The sequence below is a fragment of the Jatropha curcas genome, chromosome 2, assembly GCF_041381405.1.
Source record: "Jatropha curcas cultivar XTBG-Jc1 chromosome 2, XTBG_Jcur_1.0, whole genome shotgun sequence".
In the NCBI taxonomy this organism is placed as follows: Eukaryota; Viridiplantae; Streptophyta; class Magnoliopsida; order Malpighiales; family Euphorbiaceae; genus Jatropha; species Jatropha curcas.
This window is the reverse complement of record NC_143152.1, coordinates 31,524,907-31,537,519: the sequence shown is the minus strand read 5'-3', so window position 1 is coordinate 31,537,519 and position 12,613 is coordinate 31,524,907. Positions and strand designations below refer to the sequence as shown.

General features: G+C 36.2%; 1 protein-coding gene across 1 annotated transcript; it reads left to right on the top strand.

Annotated features, from left to right (window-relative positions):
* The first annotated feature begins 95 nt into the window (after nucleotides 1–95).
* On the top strand, nucleotides 96–12,257 carry LOC105647654 (protein transport protein SEC24 C). Its single transcript, XM_089718057.1, has 25 exons — nucleotides 96–422; nucleotides 593–1,559; nucleotides 1,898–2,122; nucleotides 2,248–2,322; nucleotides 2,460–2,558; nucleotides 2,738–2,849; nucleotides 3,350–3,477; nucleotides 3,655–3,774; nucleotides 4,072–4,152; nucleotides 4,855–4,932; nucleotides 5,086–5,178; nucleotides 6,131–6,185; nucleotides 6,971–7,047; nucleotides 7,172–7,243; nucleotides 7,380–7,463; nucleotides 8,588–8,707; nucleotides 8,821–8,889; nucleotides 9,389–9,466; nucleotides 9,781–9,919; nucleotides 10,178–10,342; nucleotides 10,736–10,881; nucleotides 10,963–11,142; nucleotides 11,462–11,550; nucleotides 11,650–11,681; nucleotides 11,776–12,257. Exons 2-25 carry the CDS (start codon nucleotides 693–695, stop codon nucleotides 11,886–11,888), a joined length of 3,297 nt encoding a protein of 1,098 aa, XP_089574183.1. The 5' UTR covers nucleotides 96–422; nucleotides 593–692; the 3' UTR covers nucleotides 11,889–12,257.
* Nucleotides 12,258–12,613: the final 356 nt, after the last annotated feature.

The window sequence follows — 12,613 nt, the reverse complement described above, 5'->3', positions numbered from 1 at the left end:
ACACGTCCTCTCTGAAATAGTGACGTGGCCATTTTTTACGACGTCCGACATGTATGTATATATGAATTATTATTATAAATTAATAGCACTAATTAACAGATAAAACTAGTCTGTCACCAATTCCAAACTTAAACTTGGACGAAAATCCATTGTTAGATTCATTTTTCCGTTCTCACACATCAAATTTTGTTCGAAAAAGAACTCGACAGAACTCACTCTCTCCCTCTTTTCTCTGTTAAAACGTCAAAAGACCCGCCTTTCTCATAATCTCTATTTCTTTGTCGTCGAGACCAACCTTGGATCTTCCTCTGATCCCCAAAACCCTGATTTGTAGTTCGTTTTAAATCTGTCCAAAACCCTAATCACAGTTCTACCAGATCCAATTACCCATTCATTGATCGATCCAATCCGCTCTGATCCTGGTACTGCTGCTTGTTTATTTATTTGTTTTTTTCAGATTTGTGATTGATGGATTCAGCTACTTCGCAATTTAATTTGGCTATATTCATATCTTGAATATGTGAATTTTGGTTGAATTGCTTTTGATTTACAGTTATGTATTTTTTTTTTCTTTTGATGTCTACATTTACAGTTGATCCTGTTCAATGGATAGTTTTGAATGAACAATTTTTCTTCCTATAATTGTTGAGATAAAAAGTTGAGAGATTTTACGTTGGTTTGGATAATTGAACATGGCAGCTTCTGTGCCTCCAGGGGCACCTAGGCAACAAACACCCCCGCCTAATTATAACCCTAATTATCAGCAGAATCCCAATGCATTATCTGATAATTTGCAGAATCTGAACCTCAACCGGCCTCCCTCGATGCCCAATTCAGCTCCTAGGCCGTTACCATTTGGTCAACCACCATCATTTCCTTCCTCCGCCCCTGCGCCATCATTCTCCCGCCCAGGCCCACCACCTCCTGGTGCAGCTCCTAGACCCTCGGTGCCTCCCTCAGGGTCCCCACCACCTACATTACCCTCAAACGTAGGTCTAGGTAGACCCACTGTGCCACCTTTTAGCCAGCCTTCACCTTTTGGTTCCAGACCACCTCCTGGGTCATTTGGCCTTTCTTCTGGGGTACCATCTCAAGCATCACTGGCACCATCTCTGGGTGCTCGTCCAAGTCCTACTGCATCTTCTGCTGCACCATTGTCTGTGCCCCTCTCAAGTCCATCAGGTGGTTTAGTCAGTAACGGGCCAGCTGCACCACCTTTCAATGCCGGACCAAGGTTTCCTCTAGCCAGCAGTTCACCACAGCAACCACCAATGGGCCCTCCACCAACCATGGGGGTAGCTCGGGCACCTTCCCTGGTGCCAAGCCTGCGCCCCTTGACGGGAAGTTCTGGGATCGGTGCTCAACAGGTACCTCCATTTTCAGCACCACCTCAAGGGACGCCATTATCTTCAGCACCACTTCAAGGGACTCCATTTTCAGCACCACTTCAAGGGACTCCATTTTCAGCACCACCTCAAGTTGCTCCATTCTCTGCACCACCTCAAGGGGTAGCACCGCCAATGGGTTTTCCTTATGGACAACAGACTCAAGCACAGTCAGTAAGTCTTAAAAAATTATACTATGCATTGTTTGAAACTATGCTACATGCTGTAGTTATTGCACCTCTTTAGGAATTCCCACTTGCTCAAAGTTTGAATGGGAGAGTTATTTTGGCACTTTCCATAAGATGAACTCATTACATCGAAGTGGGATCTAGTCTTTATTTGACTTGGAATTTTCTGATGCAAACACAACAAGGGAACCTTTTCCTTTGCTTCAGTGTAGAAATTTGTTAACCTTGTAAAGAAGTTCTAAAGAGTCTTGCATGAGAATTCATATACATTTCTTCAATATTCAATTGAAGTTTCTGGAGTCTGAATTTTGTGGATTCTTTCAGGTGGCTCCGCCTCCACAAATTCCTGGTTCACAACCTCCTAGAATGTATGGAATGCCACCGCCACTACCAAATCAAATGACTGCTATATCGCCAGTTGTTGGACAAACGGGAGGTTCTTTGGCAGGATCATCAAAAATCGATCCCAATCAAATTCCACGGCCCATTCCAGGTTCTGCTGTGCTTCTGCATGACACTCGTCAAGGCAATCAAGCTAACCCGCCTCCGGTATTTAGTCCTGCATGAATTTTCATTCTTTTATCATCTTCCACACTCACTTTCAGTTTTTCATATCTCAACAAATTTTTATTGTTTCCTCTTATTATTATTATTATTATTTGTGTATTGTAAAGCCTGCTACTAGTGATTACATTGTTAGAGACACAGGGAATTGCAGTCCGCGCTACATGAGGTGCACAATCAATCAGGTTACAGTAAACATTTAAAATACCTCAGTTTCTGTAGTTAATTTTGTTATAAACTGTTAGATCTCTCATATAGGCAGTTAGTTGTTTTTCTTTATTATTAATATCATTATTGATCAGTTTCTTCATCAAATTTTCAGATTCCATGCACTGTTGATCTTTTGACAACATCCGGCATGCAGCTGGCTTTGTTGGTTCAACCTTTGGCTCTTCCTCACCCATCTGAGGAGCCCATCCAGGTCTTGATGATTTATTTTCTCTATCTCTCCTCGTATTTATTTACTTTATTGACTCTCATAAAGCTCTAAACTTTTTCTTTCAGAAAAGCCTTAGCAGTTATTCATTACAGTTTCTGTTGATTGCTTATCCAATGAAAAAATTTCTGATTTTATTTTTCATAAAACTTTTGTGGCTGTAGCTGGTGGATTTTGGAGAAAGTGGTCCTGTCCGTTGTTCGCGTTGCAAGGGTTATATAAATCCTTTCATGAAATTCATTGATCAAGGAAGGCGGTTTATCTGTAACTTGTGTGGTCAGTGTACTTTGTCATTTATTATTACGTTGTTTATTTGGAATTTTTTGCAGTGTTAACCATTGTGAATTGGATGGGTAAGGGGCACTATGCTTATTAGGATTGAATGTAATCTTCACCTTTGTGGATCTCTGCCTGATCACAGTGGTTAGGATTACCAAAAAATTGCTTTTTCATATTTATGATTTATATGCAGGATTCATTATTGCTGGAAATTATGAGTGATGCTTGCTTCATTTGTGAGAAACTTTTTTTGTCCATGACTTTCACATCAGAGTGATTTTAGATGAGCTACCTTTGAGTTAAATTTATGGTCTTGTATGAGCTTTGTTGATTATATTTATTCATGGTTCTATATATTTTCTGATGGTTTATGTTGCTTCTTCAAACATATGCCATTGAGCATTATGTTGATTTCAATGGCTTGCCAGTTTCTTGTCTTATGTTCACTAAATATGTTGGAAAGACAATGAATGTACAGTTTTTGGCATATCTGGTAGGATTTACGGATGAGACACCCCGTGATTACCACTGCAATCTGGGACCAGATGGTAGGCGCAGAGATGCTGATGAAAGGCCTGAGCTATGCAGGGGAACAGTTGAATTTGTTGCCACAAAAGAATATATGGTTTGCTACGTTATAGGATCTGCTATGTTTATTGAAAAACCATTGTTCTCCATACCTTTCTTTATCTTTCTGTTGGATTCTTGATGAAAAAATTCGGTGTATTCTACCTATTCGTCTTGTAAGTTGTTTATGGTACAGTAGAGATAATGACTGTTTGCTTTATTTACCACATTCCAGGTGCGTGATCCCATGCCAGCTGTGTATTTCTTCCTTATTGATGTTTCCATGAATGCCATACAAACTGGTGCAACTGCTGCAGCTTGTAGTTCAATCAATCAAGTTATTGCTGATCTTCCAGTGAGTTTTATGTATATTTCTTTCAGGACTTTGTAGCATGTAACGGTGTGTATTAGACTGTTATGAACTGCATCCTTTCTTGGAATCTTGATGGACTCACTGGTACTATTATCATGTGGAGTGTTACTATTTTTAATTGCTATCTCCAACTCACTAACCTGCCATTCACTTGTCCATGCTCTGTTGCTTTTTATTTAAGTGTGGAGAATTTACTTCTACTTCTATTTCTGGGCCATATAAATTTGCGAAGGAGATTGCTATTGTATATATTGATTATTAATGAATTTGTCATTGCAGGAAGGACCTAGGACAATGGTGGGAGTTGCAACATTCGATTCTACAATCCATTTTTACAATTTGAAACGCGCATTACAGCAGGTATCTTCCTTTGCAGAATTTAATTCCAGTTGGTTGAAAACTATCATCCATATAGAGTAATGATCAAAGAGAACAATGGAAGTAAATGTTTTCTTTTCGTCCGAATAGTGAATTTCTGTTATTGGGGTTTCGCATCACTTTTGGTGCTTACAAGTATAACAGTCTACTTAGTGCTTTGGTCGAAAATTATTTTTTCAAAAAGCACCATTTTAGATGCTGTCGTGAACCACATATTCAAGCTGCTGCTCAGTTGTTTTAAAGTTTTTATGACTTAAATGTTCCAAATTTACCTTTAAAACAGTTTTTAATATCCTCTAATGGCATATTCAATGCAATGCTTCTTAGCAACACCTCCTACACAATTCTAATATACCTGACATTTTGAGATGCATTTGCTTGTTTCGAATGAGCTATGATATTTCTATTTTACCTTTTTGCTTCGTAGTATTTGATTCTGATGTGTAAGTTCTAGTTCTATTATATACTCTTTTGGCATGATGTCTCAAAAAGAAAAAATTAAGGATGAGCATTATCATAATATTCAGCTAACCATCTAGGCTACATGACAATTTACACAAAGAATGAAGATCATAATTGCCATTAATTCAAAAAATGGAGGTGTATTTTCATAATTATGCCATCATCTTTCTATATATTAAATGTGAGTTTAGAAACTAATTTGACTTTGGCTCATGTTTACAGCCATTGATGCTTATCGTTCCTGATATACAAGATGTTTACACTCCTCTGCAAACTGATGTTATTGTTCCACTTTCTGAGGTTAGATATCTAATTCTTGTGCATTTTATTATTATGGCTAACCTCTTGATGTTGGTGAGACATTATTTGTACAACTACTCATTGCTTACAGGTTAAATTGTTTTGAGGAGTTCACAGTTTTCTTTAATAATTTATGTTTATATGTGAATTTAGTGCCGACAACATTTAGAGCTATTACTGGAAAGCATTCCGAGCATGTTTCAGAATAGTAGAACAGCTGAATCAGCCTTTGGTGCTGCAATCAAGGTATGCTGTCCTTATGAGGCAACTGCACTTCTAAGTAGCTCTTTATGCATTATATTATAGTTAAAAGCCCAAGGCATGTGTGCCATGTGACCATGGTGAGCCTGTACCTTGCTTTGGATTGTAATAATACATGTGTCTATTACACTTAACAGAATGCAACCCTATCCCATCTGCTACAAGTCTCAAACATCATGTCCATGCATGCTGTCACATGATGGTGTGGAGGACATCTAATAATACTTTTCTGGTATGTTATGCATTTGGCTGGATAAGCAGGAAAATAGAAGAAAAGGAAAAGGAAAAGGAAATTGTCAATGTCAATAACATTGGTGAAGGAAGCTATATTAGTAACTTGAAAATAGTTGTCCAATCCAATAAATTCAATTCTTCTTTCAATAAATTTAGAGAAGGCAACTGAACAATTGTTTAAGAACTTGAATGGTTAGAGTGCATGTTTCTCAACAACTTGCATCTGATGGAAGATACTTGTGATCTGAGAACACGTGGTGTTACTGGGTTAGCATGATCTGTTCAGAATAGATTGAGCATCGGTATACATGTATGTCCCCATTCATAGAGCAGAGTCATAAAAGATTATCGGGAATCATTTGGTGTTCTTGCCATGCTTGCTTTTGTGCACACATGACCACACTCATTTACTAAATGTGCTGATACATATTTTGCTAAGTAAATTGTATTCCAATGTAACATTTCATGTTCTTGTTTTTTAAGATCTGATTTTTATTATGTTTTTTTCTATTGGGGCAAAACCTAACTGATTCAAAGTGATAAATAAATTGGATGCGTGCTACTTAGTATATTTGGTGCTTTCAAATAAAGGTCCAGTATATAGATGCATTTCTTCTGTGCTTTTTGACTGGGGCTTTGGTGTGTAGATTTCAGCATGGATTCAAATTCTTAAAATGTTATAAAATGTTCTTACTCTTTCCAGGCAGTTTTCTTGGCAATGAAGAGCATTGGAGGAAAACTTTTGGTATTTCAATCAGGCAAAGCTCAAAACCTCATTTCTTTCTTTGGTTTTTACCTATTTAAATGAATGATTTCTTTCTACATATTTTCTTTCGTGTTGGAGTGTGCAATCAGTTATATTAATCCTCTTTATTTTTCTTCATTTATGCACTTATGATGCTTTGAGGTTCAGATCTTATTATTGTAGTTTTGGTTAGATGTGCGAAATAAGTAATGCAGTGTTACAATAAACATCAAAACTGAATTTGTTTGTGTCTACAATCTCAAGGAATTGTTGGTTTGTTCCTGTATGCAATTTGATTATCCTTACAGCCATAAAGAACGGTGAATAGTATTATGCCAAAGAAAATGTGAAGCAAAAAAGTGAGAGAAAAAAAAAATCAATTTCAATTGAATCCAAGAGTTCTAGGATTCGGACTGAATTTGAACTTAATCAAAGCATAGCCTAACTATTGGCCTCCCCATATACAATTAGCTACAGCTTGTGAAATTGGGTGCACATTTTCTGTGTGAATTTTGTGTATAAATGTGCGCACCCGTGTCTATATTTGGCATCTTTGGACCTGTATGAATTGTGCGCGCGCGCGTGCATGTGTATATATATATATATATATATATATATATACATATGTTGTTTTCTGGATATTGCTTTTTGTTTTTAACGTGGTTTTATAAAATCTGAAATTTTGCTTGATATTATGGGTTTGCGGCTTTTTTGTTATCCTTGGAACCTATGCAAATATTGAATGGAATTAATCAATTAATCTAGTAGAGAATTCTGATTATTTTACTTTGGTTTCAGTGTTGCCGTCGGTTGGCATCAGTGCTCTTTCTGCCAGAGAGGCTGAGGGAAGGAGTAACGTGTCTGCTGGGGAGAAGGTAAAAAAACTCTTAAATATATTCTGCAACCTGCTCTTGGAGTTCTGCTTTTGTTCTTGGTTATGTGCAGTATAAATTTGCCTATTTGACAATGGTGTTTGGTATCAAATATTTTCTTCTGTAGGAGGCCCACAAATTACTTCAACCAGCAGACAAAACGTTGAAAGAAATGGCAATTGAATTTGCCGAGTATCAGGTAGTCTATTTAATCATTTTTTCCATTTTGTTTAAATGGTCATAATCAAGATGTGGATAAGTTATGGCAGGTATTATTGCCTGTTTGCTTGATTATACTAGTCTTATATTCTATTTGTTTCTGGTACATATTTCAGGTCTGCGTTGATGTATTTATCACTACCCAGACATACGTGGACATTGCATCTATCTCTGTCATCCCAAAAACTACTGGAGGACAGGTATTAATTAATATAGATTGTTGTCTGCAGAGGTACATTTATACAGGAATATCAACTCCTAGCCCTGGAAGTGCGAATCCTGTGTTTTTAGTCATAACTGCTACAATGAAGATGACATAGAAATTAGTGTATATATTTTTGCACCTAAGTTATAGGTAGTAAGCCTTGGGACACAAGTGCAACAGTGCTGAACTGCTCCTGGATGTGCACAAATTTAAATTAACTTTTAAGATATTGAAAGGACATGATGACCAATAAATCATGGTCATTTATTCAATTTTGGCCACTCCTGTACAGGTTATCAGTGGTGGCTATGAACGTCAAAGTAATTCTACTATTAGTAACCATTGAGCAGTTTCTCTCTCTCTCTCTCTCTCTCTCTCTCTCTCTAAAGAATTAGAATTTTCACACTTCCTCTCTGCTATAAGCCAATAACAATGAGCAAAGAGATATCTTAACATACAGAGAGAAATTGACTAGAAACTAGTCCTTGAGAAAAATTGGTTGGTGGTCACAGTTCGTTCATTTATTGGAAGTTAGGGTATTTTAATAATATTAAATAAGTGCCAAAAATAATAACACCTATGTGATCTTATCGGTCAGTAGCCGTATTAAACAAATCTTAGCATTTTTCTTTTTAGTTTCATTATGTTATGGTAATTCGCCTGTGAACGCAAGCATTTTAGTATATATGAAATTCTGGATAAATCTAATCTGTTATGATTAATGTCTTCTATTGTTCCCATTGGTGGTCAAGGACTCATGGCACCGTTTCTGAATGATTTTCTTAGACACTCACTTTCGTCTGAGTTACTGAACACATTTACTCTTGCTAGTTCCTCATTGTGATACTTCGTTCTATGTTGTATAACTATGAAGAATATTACCAGTTTATCCTCATTATTAATGTATCTTTGCTTGGACATATGTTTTCAACCTTTACAATGTTCTTGCATTTGCAATTAACACGGCACTACCATCTAAATGTTAAATAGAATAAATTTGGACCACTGGTTGTATCTTGTCTATGAAACTCTATCCTTATGCGATATGGGTTCTAAGCTTCTTCTTTGGAAGTTGGCTTATTCCAAGTTTGACTTTAAATCTATTGCACTATCTTCCAGGTTTATTATTATTATCCTTTCTCAGCGCTTTCTGATCCTGCAAAGCTTTACAATGATCTTAGATGGAATGTCACAAGGCCTCAAGGATTTGAGGCAGTGATGCGTGTGAGATGCAGCCAGGTAATCCTTGTTCGGGTACTGGATATATTGTTCTTTTTTATAAATTGACTGCTTCACATATTTTTAAAAGCTTGCAGAATTCTTGTTATTTGACAAGGCTCATTGCTTTGTAGGGTATTCAAGTTCAACAATACTATGGAAACTTTTGTAAGCGGATTCCAACTGATGTTGATCTACCTGGGGTCTGTATTCTTTTCACAAAATAAATGAGTTTATTTTGTTGCTTGCTGATGGTTAAACTTGAGTTTCATTGTGGAGATAGTTGTTGAAGTCTATTAGTGAGGCTGAGAGTATTCAATTGCAGCTGATAGTGCTGGTTTGTGAGGCTCCCATAGTTATCTTCTGTTGTGATTTCATAATTTCTTTGTTCTTTTGGATTTTCGAATCAAAGAAAAAATAATTATAATTATATTCATAATACATCGTGCTTGAACCTGAAAAGCAGCCAGAAATTTCTCTCCCTTACATGCTATTAGGTGGGTAGAAGTATCTTTTGGAAATTTCTTTTTTTATTTTGATCTCTTTGAAAGCTGATTGATCACTTATATGCTATTTTACTATGGTTCTAGTTGTTCTGGTTTCTTTTCCTAATTGGTTTTGGTTTCTTTTAATTTAGTTATTTAGCAAATGTGTTATGTTATTACTTCTAATTTGCCTTCCCTGTTAAATCATCCTTTGCAGATTGATTGTGATAAAACTATAATGGTGACATTGAAACATGATGACAAGTTGCAGGATGGCTCAGAGTGTGCCTTTCAGGTTTATCATATTTCTTGCATCTGTTATTGTTTCAATCCTTGTGCCTCTCATTTGCTAATAAACTGCTCTCTGTTTTCAAATTGGAGCACTGATTCTCTAATTGTAGCAATTGCAATTATGTGCTCTTCAAATGATTTCCTTTCCTACTTAATCAAGCAGCAATTTACAACAATGGAAGTCTGGTTTTAATCGCTGCAATTAGAAAATTGAGATTCTGTTGTTACAATGGTTAATTTGAAGGGTCCATTATAATTTTATCATAGAGACCATCATTCTCTCATCTTTCTGTTTGTACTGTTTGCTTCATTGTTCAGTGTGCCCTTCTCTACACTACGGTGTATGGCCAAAGAAGAATTCGTGTTACAACTTTATCACTACCATGCACAAATAATTTAAGTAATTTGTTCCGCATGGCTGACTTGGACACTCAATTTGTATGCTTCTTAAAGCAAGGTATGTATCAGGCCTTGTGTTTTTCTCTCTGTTTTGCTTCCACTGTGGTTTTGTGCACATGTCTCTGAAATCCACCAATCATTTCTCTCATAAGACTTATAGTATGAATATGACATCTTTTTAACCACACATCGAGCTTCTGCAGTTGTGCACTACCTCCTTTATGTTTTATTCTCTTCAAGGAGCTTTTAGAGTTCACGGAATCAATATTCTTTAATCTATGAGAAGACTGACTGTTTTTGCTGTTGCACTTTGTAGCGGCAAATGAAATTCCTACCACACCACCATTGAATGTCCGGGAACAAGTTACAAACTTTTGTATCAACATTCTGCTTTCATATCGTAAATTTTGTGCAACAGTATCGTCATCAGGACAACTTATTCTTCCAGAAGCACTTAAACTTCTGCCTTTGTACACTCTTGGTAAATACTTGCCTGAATATCAATTTATGTTGATTTGTCAAATCTGTTGTATTTGAAAATGGAAGCATTATCTTGCAATTGGTCTGCCATGTTATGTGATTATTTCAATAATTCAATGCGGCATATAGGCAGGCCATGTAAACCTGGGCGTGCATCAAATTTATAATTGTATGGTTAGGCAAGTTTCAAATGTCAAAAATAATCTGTGAATTAGGGAAAGTTGGACAAGTAAATTAGCTGTGATGGAAATTGCCGCTTCTCTTTTTATTTTTTTTTCAATTTAGACTCCTGAGTTTTAATTAAATTCAAAGGTATCCTATTCCTATATATTTATTTTTCTTCCTGTTCTCATTAAATCCATTTACCACTTCTGGTTCTTTCTTCTCTTTTCAGCATTGATTAAAAGTACAGGACTGCGAACTGATGGGAGGATAGATGATCGGTCTTCTTGGATCACTTATGTTTCCTCTGTTTCTACCCCTTCAGCCATTCCCCTGGTGCACCCGAGGTTGATTGCTGTCCACAACCTTGATTCACAGGTATGAATTGCATCTTATTGCTTGGTAAATGATACTGCATTAAATTAGGCCCTAAATCCAATTGTAACTGCTTGTTAACAGGATGGAAGTGAATCTGTTATCCCTCATGCACTTCCACTTTCTAGTGAACATGTGAGTGATGATGGAATCTATCTCCTTGAGAATGGGCAAGAAGGTTTAATATACATTGGAAGCTCGGTTGACTCAAATATCTTGCAACAACTGTTTGGCATTTCCTCTGTTAGTGAGATCCCAACTCAGGTAATCTAATACCATCCCCGAAAGCTGTTTTATTCTTAGTTAGATTCCATTTCAAAAATATATCATAGGACAGTGAAAAATTGTTTTTAAGAAATTTTATTGAGGGTATAGAAGTTTATGGGTAATATGAACTTCTTTCTACTATGTATCTGTATGTAATAAAGTCATGATATGTTATCACACTAGGTGGTGATTGTTCAGTTAATACAATTGTGAATATCATGAAATATATGGACTTTTTTAAACAATGTATAGCAGACGAAATGGATTTGCTTACATTTAACTTCCCATTTTGCAACTAATCTTTTTGTGTGCTCAGTTTGTTCTGCAGCAATATGACAATTCTTTATCAAAGAAGTTAAATGATGTGATAAATGAGATAAGGCGCCGAAGATGTTCTTACCTGCGGTATAACGAATATTTCAGTTTGCTAGTATCATGGCGTCTTTGACTGATACATATATAAAATGTTATGCCTGATTAAAATTTTTAATTGTCTTCTTGCAGCTTAAAGCTATGCAAGAAAGGAGATCCATCAGGTCAGTTTGTCAGAACTACCCTTTTGTACAATCAAGGATATGTACAATTTGTTGATTGAATTGATAAAGTTTTGTCTATTATTTCTGTACTCAGGAGTGGCATTCTTCTCATACTTGATCGAAGACAAAGTTCCAACTGGCGGTCTCTCCTACGTTGAGTTTCTGGTGCATGTTCATCGGCAAATTCAAATGAAAATGTCTTCTTAATTTTGTGCTTCTTCAGTTCAGTCTAGTAGTTCTTTTGAGTGGCTTTTGACTACGGCAGAAGTGGATTTGAAAGAGAAGAAACAATTGGTTCTGTGCTTGAGTAACATCTGTGGTCAGCAAGCCCATTATTTATTTTTGTAGAAAACAAATTTTGCCATGAGTTGTTAGTATGGTTTAATAAGATACAAAACTTTCATTGCCCCTTTTGCTTTGTTGTTTTACTGTTGCCTCATCCTCGCTCCTTTTTCTTCTTTCGCTCCCTTACATTGGCTTGGGGGAGAAAGCACTATACCATCCCCATATACGACAGTTGTAATTTTTACACACATTTTCTCAAATATGAAAGTTCATAGGTTGGGTTCTGAACAACATTTATTGTTTCATATTGTGGCAAAATAGTCTCATTTACCATATTGTTTATCGTTTAGCGATTAAGTTTCCATCTCTAGTATTGATTGGTTTTACAAATTAATTACTATTTTTATAATTTATTTATGTACTTAATAAATATGGGCTTAAGTTGGAGGTACCCATGACTTTTCAGACATGGGTTCAAACTCTCCCTCTCCCCTATTCTTGTAATGTGGGCAAGGCCTTCATAGTTTCAATGTCTCGTGTTCAATAACTTGAATAAATTTTTTATTTACTCTGGAAAAAACCTAAACCCTAAACCCTAAAATTGAATTAAATAAATTACCTTTTGTTATGTTCAATATGTTTTATTT